At 43.3% G+C, this 14,950-nt stretch overlaps 2 protein-coding genes across 20 annotated transcripts in view; both read left to right on the forward strand.

Moving 5' to 3' along the window:
- The window catches only part of LOC127530226 (NACHT, LRR and PYD domains-containing protein 3-like), a 499,749-nt gene that overhangs the window by 317,943 nt on the left and 166,856 nt on the right, over positions 1 to 14,950 (forward strand). For 10 of the 18 annotated variants that reach the window (XM_051942457.1, XM_051942458.1, XM_051942459.1 and 7 more), the window contains one exon: positions 10,605 to 10,778. The exons of 5 other annotated variants lie outside the window; for them this stretch is intronic. In XM_051942457.1, the coding sequence (XP_051798417.1) occupies positions 10,605 to 10,778 (174 nt within the window). Of the gene's footprint in view, positions 1 to 5,081; positions 5,359 to 7,574; positions 7,659 to 8,675; positions 10,528 to 10,604; positions 10,779 to 14,950 lie in introns of those variants that run through there. 3 more of the 18 variants (XM_051942469.1, XM_051942468.1, XM_051942470.1) reach the window with 3 other exon arrangements.
- LOC127531975 (gastrula zinc finger protein XlCGF26.1-like) overlaps positions 1 to 14,950 on the forward strand; it is an 84,461-nt gene that overhangs the window by 37,305 nt on the left and 32,206 nt on the right. The gene's annotated exons all lie outside the window — the stretch shown is intronic.

The following is a 14,950-nucleotide window of genomic DNA, read 5'->3' on the forward strand; positions in this document are numbered from 1 at the left end:
TGCTTGAAATAAAATATATTTTACCAAATTAAAACAGTGAAATCAGTGCAGTTTATCAGATATATCAGTGTTATGTCTATTTATTCATGTAATGTGTGTCTCAGTGTTTCTCCAATAGTGGATCAGAGGTCTGACAGGAGGATGTGATCGACTGTGAGGAAAAAGTTTGTCTACGCAGAACTAATTAACTGAACTATTGTTTTAACATCGGCCTGTTTTTCACAGTGCACAAACTGCACTGATTGTTCAGACTCAGATAACAGGGGAACGCTTCGTTAACGTCCAACTAGAACATTGATGACGTCACCACCTTGACTCTTCTACTCCGATTATCTTTACTGTGAAAAACAACAAAATGGAATCAGATAAAATAACAGCCCTGCATGTTCACAGTAGTATCAGTACATGTAGTGCAAAACACGCCTTCAGTACAACAGATGACCTCAGCAAAAACAAGGTGTCACAGTCCTTTAACAGGTCGACATGGGCCTACCTTATTTGAAAAGAAGCTCACATCGACGGCCGATGTGATCCCAGTCTCTTAACTTCCAGCTTTTCCTCCAAAGACATTGAGGAAAATGGACATGAAAGCAAATAATCCACCTGCTAACGCCCGCCATAGCTTAACTTTTTCTCGCTGCGTCAAAGGCCTGTGGGCTGACTGAAGTTAGCCCAAATTATCAGTAAATCACGGAGGTGGGACACGACACCTGTCAATCACTTACAAGAACGATTTAGAGATATTCTATGTTTTTCGTTTGACTGATTGGTGCTGTTGCTACCTTTGTTCTCACCTAAACTTAAAACAATCTGTTGTAAGTGATTTGAAAAATAATTTTCTCATCTTTTTTGTGTTGGCCTGGGAGGGCTTACCCTGTTAGCCCATTTATACCAGCTGTCCCTGCCAGTATGTTTTATCTGATAATTTCACAATTTGTCCAAATGCAGGCTGTGAAGGAATTAATTCCAGCCTTCTTCATGAACAGGTAGAACCACCACATCTTTATTAAGAACTTCATCAACATAGACCTTCAAACAACAAGCAATAATTTTCCAACACTCACAGAAAACTTCACTTCCGTGTATCAGTGTACACCTCCTTCAGAATAAAAGCATGGCTCAAAACAATGAGTAAAGGCATATAAATTTCATGTTGCTGAACACAAGTCTTAAGTAATATTTGGATGAATTTAACCTTTCTAATCTTAATTAGGATATACTCCCTGAATAATCCTTTAAAATTCTAAGTGTATTTTGAGTGAAATCATCCTTTAAAACTGTAAGTTGTGCATTTAAGTCATAAACTGTGCACTTCAGTGGTCATCTATTGTGGTAGCTGTCTACAAAAAATCCTCCAAAGGTGTGGTTCTCTCGGTGCCTCTGGCTCTGCAGAGGCAGGCTGTTGATTTCATCACCAACAAGCACAAACATGAGGCTCAGGCTGTTTCTTGATACCAAGACTGTTCTCGTCAAGTATGTGAGTTGCACCCATTCCTGAGGTGAGTTGAGTTTTACCTGGAGAGTCTTCGTGTCGCAGCTTGTTTTCTCTGTGTTAAGGTGAGTAAAAGATACTTTAAAGTGTTTTCTAGCTGCTGTTAGTTTAGTTCCAGCAGCAGAAATGTGGCTCCACAGCTCCGTGTTCACTCCTTCATAGGACTAAAAAGTTGTTTTTAAGTCGTTAAAGACCACAAACTGCCATATTTAGCTACTGGAGGCTGCTGATAAACCAACTGTTATTATGTTAGCTTGTTAGCTCATCTCTGTCAGGAAGTCATAGACAGCACTGTGTTGGTGGGAATTAATTCTAGCGAGGACATGAATGAAACTGACGAGGACGAGTGTGTGTGCGTGTGCGTGTGCGTGTGTGTTTTAGCATTTGCTACATTGTGGGGACAAAATGTCCTCACAACTGTAGGAAATCCAAAAACTACGTCACTTATGGGGACATCTTTCGGGCCCCACAAGTTTAAACAGTGTTTTCTTGGCCATGTTGTTACTGAAAAAAGTAAAAGTGCAAAAACGTTTCTTTAGGGTTAGCCATTGTCTTGGTTAGGGTTAGGGTTTGGTTAAGGTTAGGGTTAGGGTTAGGGGTTAGATATGAATCGGAGTCAATGGTAAGTTCCCACAAAGATAGAAAAACATAGCTGTGTGTGTGTGTGTGTGTGTGTGTGTGTGTGTGTGTGTGTGTGTGTGTGTGTGTGGGCGGGTAATTATAGGAGTTGTGGATCCATCACCACAACCATAGGAAAACCAAAAGAAATGTCATTTGTGGGGACCTGATTTGGGTCCCCACAAATGCAAACAGTGTTTTCTTGGCCATGTTGTTGTTACTGAAAAAAGTAAAAGTGCAAAAACGTTTCTTTAGGGTTAGGCATTGTTTTGGTCTGGGTTAAGGTTAGGGTTAGGGTAAGGGTTAGATATGAATGGGAGTCAATGGTAGATCCTCACAAGGATAGGAAAACGCAGTGTGTGTAAGTGTGTGTGTGTGTGTGTGTGTGTGTGTGTGTGTGTGTGTGTGTGTGTGTGTGTGTGTGTGTGTGTGTGTGTGTGTGTGTGTGTGTGTGTGTGTTCTATATTCATTCTTTTGTTTTATTCCAAATAGAGAAAACATTCACAGGTCAGAAAATTTATCAGTTTTTAATTCTTTCTAAGGGAGTGGAAGCTAGAAGGAACTGCAGGTGAATGATTTGTGATAATCAGGTCCAATAAAGGAGCTTTCTGATGTGTTTGAGGTGTTTCAGAGTGACAGCAGCCTGCAGACACAGAGGACCGTGACGGAGAAGCAGTCCAGGATTTTCTATGTTTCTGCTCAAACCCAGACAGCAGAGATCTGTACTGGTGGGAAGAAGCTGAGTAAGTAGAACTTTGATTGATTGCAGTCTCTGAGGTTCCTCCTTCATCACCAACAAACACAAACATGAGGCTCAGAGTCTTTAAAAGCAAGTGTGCAGACAGAGAGACGTTTTCTTCCAGAGGACACAGACATCCCATCAGACTGAGGACTGGACATTTCATCTGATCCTGTTTTATCCTCAACACCAAACTGGTGACTGAAATGTGCTGTTTAGTGAGACTCAGTTTGTTGTTTGGACTCAGTGGCATCATTAGAGCTGGACATCCCAAACTGTAGCCCCCAGTGTTTCTGAAGAGCCCTGGATCTGGTTCATGGATCATTCCAGTCATTAAACTTCCCAAAATAAGAGCAGAGCACTGATCCAGTTGTAGCTGATGTTGTGTGTCATGTGTTTGTGTTGTTTTCTTGGTCTGCTTCATGTTCCAGACAGAGCGCTTGTTAGAAAACTGCTTGAACTGCTTTAGCGGGCAGGGTGTCTGATTTTGGATCCTTCAGCCAATCAGTGAGTGAGAGCAAATCTCTGGTGTGTCCATGATGTTGGTTGTGCTTGTAGAGGTGTGTTTAGTCCCTGCCTTATGTTTTCAGTAGTTAACATATTTGGCTTGTTGTTCTGGGTGTTGTCTGGGCAACTTGGCAGCTAGTTCCCTCTGTGAAGTGCTGTTGTCAGATCATGTAGAAATGAGTTTCCTACTTGGTTGCCCAGACAACAGTGATGTCATGGTCCTACCTGTTCCTCCAATTAGTTCCGTCTTTTACCGTCATTGTGTCGCAGTTTCTTTTCTCCGTCTGAATGTGAGCAAAAGACACTTTAAACTGTTTTTTATCTTTTATATATATGTCAAACATAAAACTGATTGAATCATTCGACGTATTTTAACTAAAAAAACGTTGTTGTGGCACAATTAAAACATTAAATAAATCCTGTATATCAGTACACAGAGTACATGTGTATCAGTACTCCAACTCTCCTTCTCATTCAATGCTTTTTATTTATTTGTGTTATTTTCTACGTTGCAGATTAATCCTGAATATTAACACTTTTCTGTTTCCAACATGGTTCCATTTGTGTTCTTTTATAGTTTGGATGTGTTCATCTACAAGGTCCAAACTGTTGACTGCTAGTGGATCTACAGAGTACATGAATAATGAGAGTATTTTCATGACATTTTAACATATGCATACAGTTTGTGTGTATATTTATACTGAAGTGTAATAGTGTGGTAGTACAGTATTTTGAATACTTATACTCTGCATGTAGTAGTACTATTACATGCATTAAACAGTACTATTACCCATGTGTAATGGTATTGTACACATTAATGTCCTTTATTTCCTCTATTTTATTTTCTCCGTGGTGTCCCGACCACTTCATGATGGTTTTCGTCCGTTTCAGGCCATCACTGCCCCCCCACCACACCAGCTTTAACACAATCAGCTGATCACTGATCACATCTATGCCAAGGAGATGTGTTGGACTTGGAGGAAAATGGTCCCACCAGATCCTGACTGATTTTCTGACCCCCCCAGTACAGTTAAAGTGCACATTTCAGAGAGTCCTTTTATTGAGGCCAGCCTAAGGCACACCTGAGCAATAATCCTGCTGTCTGATCAGCATCTGGATCTGAATGAAATGTATGTGGAGTCTATGAGAGACATTTAGGGCAGTAATGAGCTGTTTAGTAGCAGTCAGTGTTTGGTCTGGACTCTGAACAGGCTCAGTATAAAACTATAAAACCTGATATGAGGCTCTGATCCTGGACTCCAGTCTGACTCTGGTCTTGGACTCTGGTCTGACTGCGATCCTGGACTCCAGTCTGACTCTGGTCATGGACTCCGGTCTGACTGTAATCCTGGACTCCGGTCTGACTGTGATCCTGGACTCCGGTCTGACTGTGATCCTGGACTCCAGTCTGACTCTGATCCTGGTCTCCGGTCTGACTGTGATCCTGGACTCCGGTCTGACTCTGGTCCTGAACTCCTGTCTGACTCTGATCCTGGACTTGTTCATGTTTCTTTGGAGCCTTTGTTGGTCAAAGTGTAATAATGTTTGATCATCTTTGTGTTGTGGTCCAATATTTAACAGACAGCAGTCTGGTTCCCCTCAGTGTTGCTGTCAGTGATCCTGTAGGATTAACTGTAGTTCTGCTGCTACACAACAACCTCCACCACACCAACAACACAATTGTTCATTAACTGCTGACGTATTCTTTGACTTTATCAGGGAGCCACGATGACGGCAGAGATGCTCTTGAACATCCTGAATGATCTGGATGATGATGAGCTATGTACATTCCAGTGGTTCCTGCAGAAACCCAACAATGTTCAAGATCTCCCAGCCATCACAAAAAGCCGACTACAGACAACAAACAGGTGTAAAACTGTGGATGTGATGGTACAGACTTACAAGGATCAGGGAGCTGTGCAGGTGACCAGGGTGGTTTTAGAGAAGATCCAAAGGAATGATCTGCTGCAGAGGTTTCCTGCCAGCAGCTCAGGACCAGAAGGTCAGTGTCAAGACTAGAACAACATGATATCATTACAGTCAGAAAGATGCATGATGGTTCTGCTACATTGTGATAGAGTTCAGGTTCTGCTACAGTTTCATAGAGTTCAGGTTCTGCTACAGCTTGATAGAGTTCAGGTTCTGCTACAGTCTGATAGAGTTCAGGTTCTGCTACAGCTTGATAGAGGTCAGGTTCTGCTACAGCTTGATAGAGTTCAGGTTCTGCTACAGCTTGATAGAGTTCATGTTCTGCTACAGTTTGATAGAGTTCAGGTTCTGCTACAGTTTGATAGAGTTCAGGTTCTTTCAGTTTTTCCTGAGTCCACATTAAAGCTGCTGTCCGGAGTTTGAATCGCAGCGTCTCCCAAAACTCTGTTGGTCCCACCCTCCCTCTGATTTCGCCCCTTTATTTGTGCATGCGCGCAGTACCTGAGAGGGGTGCCCGGAGTGCTGCAGCATCTTGCCTGTTTTGCTGTTTTCCACTCTTCTACATTTAGTACATTTAGTAAATAATAAAGGAATTACGTTAGAATGCTGTATTGAGTCTAACTTGTCCTAATACCAAAATAACATGAATCTGCTAGGACGAACGAGTAAAGTTTCAATATGTGATTACACTCGTGTATCCCTCTCGATGACGTTGTTTATCAAACTTAGTGCATTTACGCATATATATGTGTTACATTGTTTATTTATTTCTATCTAGAGTTCAGAATTGCATGACTCCTCTGACGAAGAGTATGTCCCAGACGCCCCAACATCTTCCTCCAGAGGTCGGGCATCTAAACGAAGCCGTCAGGCGGGCTATGGAGGCCGTGGTCGGGGAGCGACGCGAGCACCCCGAGCCAAAAAACGTCCTGCAGTCTCTTGGCCTGACAAGCCGTGGGATTGGTAACTTTTCTGGAAGTTGCTGAGCCCTGATGCTCTCTCCTCCACAAGCAAAACAAATGTGTGCGCGGTTGCGTAGTGCGTAGCTCGCCCACCTCTGCATGGGCTTGCTTGCTGTGCACGTAACCGTTGATTGACAGCATGACAAAGCTGAAGCTTGAACTTGATTGGTCGGCAGCGACTGGCGCTTTTTGGAATAACATGGGGGTCTATGAGAGGAAGGCGGAGCTCAGGAATAAATTTTCATATCGCGTTATACTAACTTTATATTATAGTATCAAACTAGACTAACACATTTAAGCTTTGTTAAAAAATGATACATAAATTGAAAACAAACGGAAACTCCGGACAGCAGCTTTAAGATCAGTTCCTCTGTAAAATCTACCGATCAACCCGACTGACAGAATGCTGCCCCCTGCTGTTTAAACCTTGACAGAACACCAAAATTATTTCTGTATGAGCTGACCTTCTGTGGAAGCAAAGCATGTCCCATCAGTTCTGACCAAATTATGTGTCGATCAGACAGTTTCTGAAGATTCTTCATTCATTCTGTTTAGCTGGGAGTGGTCCTGCAGTTTACAACCAGAAGGAAGCTGACCAATCAGCTCTCAGTAAAGGCAGAGACATGTTGTTGAAGCAGCTGCATTCCAAATCACAAACCTTTAAATTTAAATTCATGCTAAAGTTGCCTGTACATAGAATGTGGGTCAGAATGGCCAGAAAAACATGTTAGTTTGCATTCTACAAAATCAATTTGAATGCTGTAGGACATCTGGGTGTTTCTGACATACTACATTTAACATAATATGTACTGGAACATACTACATCTTTTTCTGTGCATACCATCTGACATGTTAGTTTGAGGTACTATGTAACATTACTTTCGACTTTTAAACCATCAACAACCTCCCAGTGACCTACCACACTGAAAATGTCAAGTCTTCAGAGTGTTTGAATCCAGCAATAGGTCAGCCATGTTGGCTGACTATTTAAGGGGACACTGTTGCTGCATCCTGGGCTTAGCTCCACCCTGGATGACTGTGGCTGCTTTTAAAAGACAGACCTTCTTCCCTCTATAGCAGAATGATGATGAGGTGAAGCCAGAACACTCTGTTCTTCAGAATGGTCTGGATATGTCAGACTAATGTCAGAGGAACATTAGGTTTTACTTTGAAGGAGAAGTTTGGTGTCAGAAAACCAGAGCTAATCAACACCATAAACTCATCAACAAATGTCAACATAAAGTCCCTTCTAAGTCTTTTGTAGCTGAAATAAATGAAAGCTGTAAGCAGTGGAGAATATAACATGTGATCTCTGTCTTTCTGTCAGTGCATGTCAGTGATGTTGAAGAACCTTCAGAGAACAGAGAACCTTCCTCCTCTCAGACTCAGCCTCCTCCTCCTCAGACTGAAGGTAAAACTGATGGATTCTTTGGTCTGTAAAGAAAGATGACAGCAGTTCATCATGCCTGAAATGGAAACAGAATTTAAGCAGGTTGCTTTGTACAACACAGAACAGTGGTTGTCTATGGAGTTGTATGAGGCAGCAGGTTGTAGTATAGCTGTAGCAGAATGGTCAGTTTTATGACTAGTGATCATCATATCCAGTTTTCTAAACTGGTGTCCATTTTAAGCTAATTGCTGAGTCCCTTTTGATGGTGAAGAAAACTGTACTCAGTGACACCTTGACTGTCTGCAGTTTCTCTGTAAGAAAAATCTACATTTTAAGTGTTCTGATGGTCTGTCTCTCTTCTATTGTTAGTTACCTTTTCCTCTCCTTTTTTGTAGCAACACACTACTTTCTGCAGTACAATACTGTTCTAATAATGCTGTGGAGGGTTCCACGGTGTGTTCCAACACTACTTTTATGCAGACAGAGGGGGTTAGAAGGAATCTACAAAATTGGGGCATTCTAAAAATTTTGACTGGTAGTGTACTTTGATGAGGGCCCCAGTGATCCCAGGACAGGGCTGCTGGTCCACCTCTCTGTTTTTAGGTTCTACCGTCTAAAGGGTCTTGCCCTAATAAGAACTCTACGAACAGCTTAATCTGAATTTCAGATAATCCACCTGCCTTCTGACTTCCTCCATCGTTAACCATTTGGGTAGCCTTTTACCTGAGCTGCCCTTTAACTCATTTTTTTCAGTCACTTTCCTCCAAATGATCAGGATAAGTTGCTGCGTTATGTGTAGAAGTTAGGATGAAAATCGCACTAATGTTCGGACATTTACAATTCCCATTCACTCGAATAACCTTTTTGAAGCATTAAAAATCTCACACACAATTGGCCAACTTTTTTCCATCAGAAGTTATAGATGGTTAATTAAAAGTCCAACCTCTTTGTAGTTGCTTACTTGTTTGTGTTTTTCCAACAACAGCAGAGGTTTCTGTAGACACACACCTCACACTGTTCCCTTCATGTTTGACACAGATCAGACTGTTCCGGTACCAGGACCACATCCCATCACATATTACCAACAGAAGCTTCAGTCACACTTCCAGGACACATTTAAGGTTACAACAGAGGGGTGGGCAGCAGATAAGCAGCTTCTGGTTGATCTCTACACAGAGCTGTACATCACAGCTGGCCGGGACGTGCACGTCAACACACAGCATGAGGTCCTACAGATTGACAAGGTGTGGAAGTCATCAGACACAGAGACACAGATCCAACCCAGAGACATTTTCAAGCATCCTTCTGGAAAAGACATACCCATCAGAACAGTGCTGACCAATGGGATTGCAGGGATTGGAAAGACATTCCTCGTGCGCAAGTTTGTGTTGGACTGGGCCGAAGAGAGAACCAATCAAGATGTACATCTTATTTTCCCATTCACTTTCCGTGCTCTGAATTCACTGCAGGGAAAAGAGTTTGGTTTGGCAGAGCTCATTCATTTCTGTATCCCAGAAACTAAAGACACCACAGTGGATGCTCTGAATTACATCTTTACAGCTCTGCAATCATCAGGAACCAGCAGCTACCACAAGAGCAGATTCAAACTGCTGTTTGTGTTTGATGGACTGGACGAGAATCGCCTTCATCTGGACTTTCAGGTCGACCGCATTCCCTCTGTGGACGTAACAAAGTCAACTAAAATCGAAGTCCTGCTGAGGGAACTTATCAGTGGAAACCTGTTGCGCTCAGCTCGCCTCTGGATAACCACACGACCTGCAGCAGCCAATCAGATCCCTCCTGACTGTGTGGACATGGTGACGGAGGTCAGAGGGTTCACTGACCCACAGAAGGAGGAGTACTTCAGGAAGAGATTCAGTGATGAGGAGCAGGCCAGCCGCATCATCTCCCACATGAAGAAGTCACGAAGCCTCCACATCATGTGCCACATCCCAGTGTTCTGCTGGATCACTGCTACAGTTCTGGAGGAGCTGCTGGAAACCAGAGAGGGAGGAGATCTGCCCAGAACCCTGACTGAGATGTACACAGAGTTTCTAAGATTTCAGATTAATCGCACAAAAGAAAAGTACGGTCGAAAGAAGTGCAAGCAGTACATAAAGTCATTAGCTAAACTGGCTTTTGAACAGCTGCAGAAGGGCAACCTGATCTTCTATGAGAAAGATCTGAGAGAAAGTGGCATCGATGTGAGTGAAGCCTCAGTGTACTCAGGAGTGTTCACAGAGATCTTCAAAGCAGAGCGAAGACGGAAACAGGAAGACAAGGTGTTCAGCTTCGTCCATCTGAGCGTTCACGAGTTTCTGGCTGCTCTTCATGTCCATCAGACCTTCATCAAATCTGGAATCAACCTGCTGGAAGAAGAAGAACAAACTTCCTTCACGAAGCTGAAAGTATTTCTGAAGAAGCCTAAACTAAAACATCTCTACCAGAGAGCTGTGGACAAGGCCTTACAGAGTCCAAACGGACACCTGGACTTGTTCCTGCGCTTCCTCCTGGGTCTGTCACTGCCGACCAATCAGAATCTCCTACGAGGCCTGCTGACACAGACAGGAAGTAGCTCACAGACCAATCAGAAAACAGTGGAGTACATCAAGGAGAAGATCAGTGAGGATGTGTCTGCGGAGAGAAGCATCAATCTGTTCCACTCTCTGAATGAACTGAAGGATGTTTCTCTGGTGGAGGAGGTCCAACAGTCCCTGAGATCAGGACGTCTGTCCACAAATACACTGTCTCCTGCTCAATGGTCAGCTCTGGGCTTCATCTTACTGTCATCAGAAGAAGATCTGGACGTGTTTGACCTGAAAAAATACTCTGCTTCAGAGGAAGTTCTTCTGAGGCTGCTGCCAGTGGTCAAAGCCTCCAAGAAAGTTGTGTAAGTAGGTGGAGACTGAAGATCCTTTTTCACTTTGCTGCTGTTTCATCAGTATAATCTGCTTTTTGTCTCTTCAGACTGAGTGGCTGTAATCTGTCAGAGAGAAGCTGTGGAGCTCTGTCCTCAGTCCTCAGCTCCCAGTCCTCCAGTGTGACAGAGCTGGACCTGAGTAACAACAACCTGCAGGATTCAGGAGTGGAGAGTCTTTCTGCTGGACTGGAGAGTCCACACTGTAAACTGGAAGCTCTCAGGTCAGGACTCATCAACCTGTTCAACTGATGACCATTTAAAATGTGTTTTTATTCCTGATGAGCAGAACAGCTGAGGTGGGAGGTTTTCTGTATTTGTATGACTCAGATCAGTTGTGTTACTGACCTTTAGCTCTAGTTTCTCTTCATAAGGCTTCTTCCACTACAGGAACTGAACAACCTGGAACCTGCATCACAGAACCAGAACCTGTAAGAACCTGTGAAGTCTTGGTTCCAGATTCTGTTTTAGTTTCCACAGTTTTACTGAATAGAATAGAATAGATCTTCAGCTGCTGAACCACACCATACAGCAGGAGACCAGGAGGTTTTCTGTGGTTCATCTAAAGAAGTTGGTCTGCAGGTGTTGAGGGAGGTGAGTCTGGTTTCCAGTCTCTGTTGGGCCTCCACCACCTGATAGGAGATCTTCATGGACCAGTTTGATCAGCAGATGTAACCAGTGATTTCTCTTCTCTGTGTTGTTTAGTTAGCCAAGACATAGACCTTTTTTGAAGGTGATCTCCACTGATTACAGCCTTGACAGCCAATAAAAAAACACACAAGATCTTCCATCAGTTTCCAAGTCTTGTTCTCCTCCAGAAATTAAACAATACAGAACCAAACTAAATTGGGAAAGTGAACTTATAAGTGGAATTATATGACATTAAAACACACAGATTACAACAGCACAGTCTGGCTTACCTCTCTCTCTGAACACAGAAACAAAAGGGGAGAGGTAAGGAGGGAAAAACTCCTTTATAGGACGGGGTGGGGCAGCTAAAAGTGTCCATAGGGGTACAGGACCCCCCAGCAAAGGTTCCACACAACAACTGAGAGGCAGACCAAACTTTGCATAATTATAACAATCTAATAACATATATATGGTATATTCTATTTATGATTGTATAGAATAGAGCACTGCTGCACCACTGACCCTGTTACTCAGAGGTGTGGACTGAAGACATGAAAGATGAAAGAAAGCACCACATTATCTCCACCTCCTCCCTGTGGATACAGACAGCAGAGGACTTGGTGGGCTTTAATCTGCTCAAATTCACTGTGACTCCTTGGTTTTTGTTGTGTTTACATCCAGACTGTTATCAGATGATGAACCTCCTCCCTGCAGACTCTCATTCTGGTCCATCATCAGTCCTACTATGGAGGTATCATCAGACGTTTAGAGGATGGTGTTGTTGGGGTGGATGGAGGAGCAGTAATGTGTGAAGAGGAAGTCTAGCATCAGTCTGAGAACACAAAGCCCTGAGATGTTCCAGTGTTCAGGATGAGAGTAGATGAGATCTGGTGCTCCACCTGATGTTCTGAGGTCACTTTCTCAGGAAGTCCAGCATCCATGGTCACACTGAACTCCTGAAGTCCAGACTGCTCAGTTTCTGGACCAGTTTGTGTGGAGTATTGTGGTAAATGCTGAGTTCACATCCTTCCATGTGTGTTGTTTTGGTCCAGATGTGTCAGGGCTGTGTGGAGAGCTGATCTGATTGGATCCTCTGTTGTTCCGTTTACCTGAAATACAAACTGATTGAGGTCTACAGGGATGGCAGATTTAATATGAAGGAGGATCAGTCTCTGAAACATCTGGTGATGATGGGGGTTACAGCAGCTGGAGATAGTTGTTCAGGCAGTTCGCTGTGGTTTTCTTGGGGACAGTTGTGGCACATTTAAGGCAGGTGTGGACGACAGACTGTTGAGGTGAGAGGTTGAAGATGGTGGTAAATAGGGCTGCAACTAACGATTATTTTAATAATCGATTAATCGGTTGATTATTTTTTCAATTAATCGATGAATCGGATAAAAAAAAATTATTTCCGCCTCTTGATTTAGAAATAGAAGATTTGGAATGACAGAATAAATAAGATCATTGCAGTGAAGCCTTTGTCTTCAACCATCTACAGAGGCCTCATGTCAGTGACGGTCATGCTGAGAATGCTCTCAGTCAGACAGCTGCTTGCTGTGGTGGACATGATGTCTTTCTCATCATAAAGCCTATCAATGCAGTTCATCCTGCCTCACTCCAACACAGACCAGTGCCTTCACTCTGACTTTGTCAGAAAATTAAAACTTGAGGCTTAATCTTCAAATTATTACCACCATAGTGTGCAAGTTACATTTATTTGAAATGCATATTCAAACTCTGCTTAAGCTGATTAAAGTGAAATAAAACATATCTTTTACAGTCACACACACTCTATCACTGTCATTAATCAGCTAACATCAGCCAGCTACCAGAGAAACTAAAGTTAAGCTTCCTCACTTTAAAACGGAACAAACGTAGGATAATGTAGTGATTTAAAGTTTGTGTCCACTAGATGCAACACATCGCATGTGACATGCTGGTCCGGTTGGTGCCTTTCCAGCTGCGATCCGGTGTGTTTACCTGCAGCACATTTGCATAAAGTAGACTCGACTTCTACTGTCCTTAAACATCTAAACTAGCCTTCGGTGAACTGAAACTAAGAGAGATTCAGCTGCTGCAGTTTATTTCTCATCTCAATTGCTTTAGAAATACTTTTCCCTGAAGTGTTTTCGAAATAATAGAGGAAGTTTGCGGCCGCTGTGTTTATCAGACTCATCTACCAGACAGTCAAGCTGAAAGTGTGGTCACGTGACCACGTAGTGGTCCGCTCGTGACCGTCCATCATCTGTGCGTTGCCGTGCGGGAAAATCACATGTAGTGGGCATGCTTCATGTTTTTGTTTTGTGAAGCGTGAAATGCTCCTACACTTATGAGGACTTAGGTCAAACTGTTTTCTCAGTGTCAGTCATGTTTTATTTGTTGAATTTACTCTTCCTTTGAAAACACTGCCTCCGCTCTGCCTCCACCTCGCTCTGAAGGTGAAGTAGACGCCGATGGCGAGTCACGTATGAATCGCGCGACACAACGAATCGATAATGCAATTCGTTGCCAATGCTTTTAATAATCGATTATTATCGATTTTGTCGATTCATTGTTGCAGCCCAAGTGGTAAATACTTCTGCTAACTGTTCTGCATCGACCTTAAGAATCCGTCCAGACACTCCATCTGGACCAGACTTTTCTCGTGTCGACTCTGTTCAGGGTGGGTCTGTCCAGATGTTGTTGCAGTTTTATGGGTTATTTTTTCTGGTCGTGCAGGACGGATGCTGTCATTAATTTGGTCAAAGTGAACAAAGAAGAGGTTGAGAGAGTTCTGGAGAGTTCTGTCTGCAGGTTTGTGGCTGTGCAGCTGTCCTTGTAACCAATGAAAGTCTTCATCTCCTGCCACATTCACATGAAGCTGCTGTTGTGAAAAGGTTTCTCTATGTGCTGTTTGTATCTGTGCTCTGTCTCTGATGATCCTCTTCAGGCTCCACTGTGTCTCCTTGTTGGTTTGATGGTTCCTGGTTTGAAGGCAGAGCCTGGTTCTCTCAGCAGGGTTCACATTTCACTGTTGGACCACAGTTTCTGGTTTGGAAACACTTGAACATATTTTGTTCCAGTCACATTCTCAACGCAACAGATTATATCTGAGAGAACAGCTGCTGTGTTTCCCTCCTCAAATACCTCCCCGTGGTTGACATTAAAGCAGCTCTGTAGGGCTGAGGAGGCTTCTTTAGTCACACTGAACTGTTTCTATGGATGGTCCCTGTCTTCAGATCAATGGTTCACATTCTGGGATCAGGGGAAGACATTGGTGGTCTGACAATCCCAGATGTGGCAGAGAAGTGGATTTATAGGCATCTGTAATGTTAGTAATCTGATCTGGAGTCTTTTTGAGAAGTTTCCATTCTTATTTGAGGTTCAGGTCCATTTCCTTCTCACCGTTGGAGCCCAAACATCCACTGAAACAGTATTGTCTTCTGTCTTCACTGAGATCAAAGAGATCTTCAGTTCAGATCCTCTTGGGTTCACCTTCTCAGATGTTGTGGATCCTGATCCCATCACTCCCAACTCTGTATTCACTGGGCTTCAGAACACGTCCCTACCTCAGGTGGTTCATGAGGAACTGAGATTTTGGGTGATGGTCAAAATGGAGGACGGTCATCATGGCTGTTGATAAGCAGTGTCCTCATGTCCTCTGGTCTGTGGGTAAGGTCAGTCCAGTCTTCCTGCTGCTGATGGCTGAGTCCCATCATCTGAAGTGTTGGTGAAGGACAGAACATCCATCCCACCTGTGATGAGGTTCATGGTCTCTCTGGTGTCC

The sequence above is a fragment of the Acanthochromis polyacanthus genome, chromosome 22 (assembly GCF_021347895.1).
Source record: "Acanthochromis polyacanthus isolate Apoly-LR-REF ecotype Palm Island chromosome 22, KAUST_Apoly_ChrSc, whole genome shotgun sequence".
In the NCBI taxonomy this organism is placed as follows: domain Eukaryota; kingdom Metazoa; phylum Chordata; class Actinopteri; family Pomacentridae; genus Acanthochromis; species Acanthochromis polyacanthus.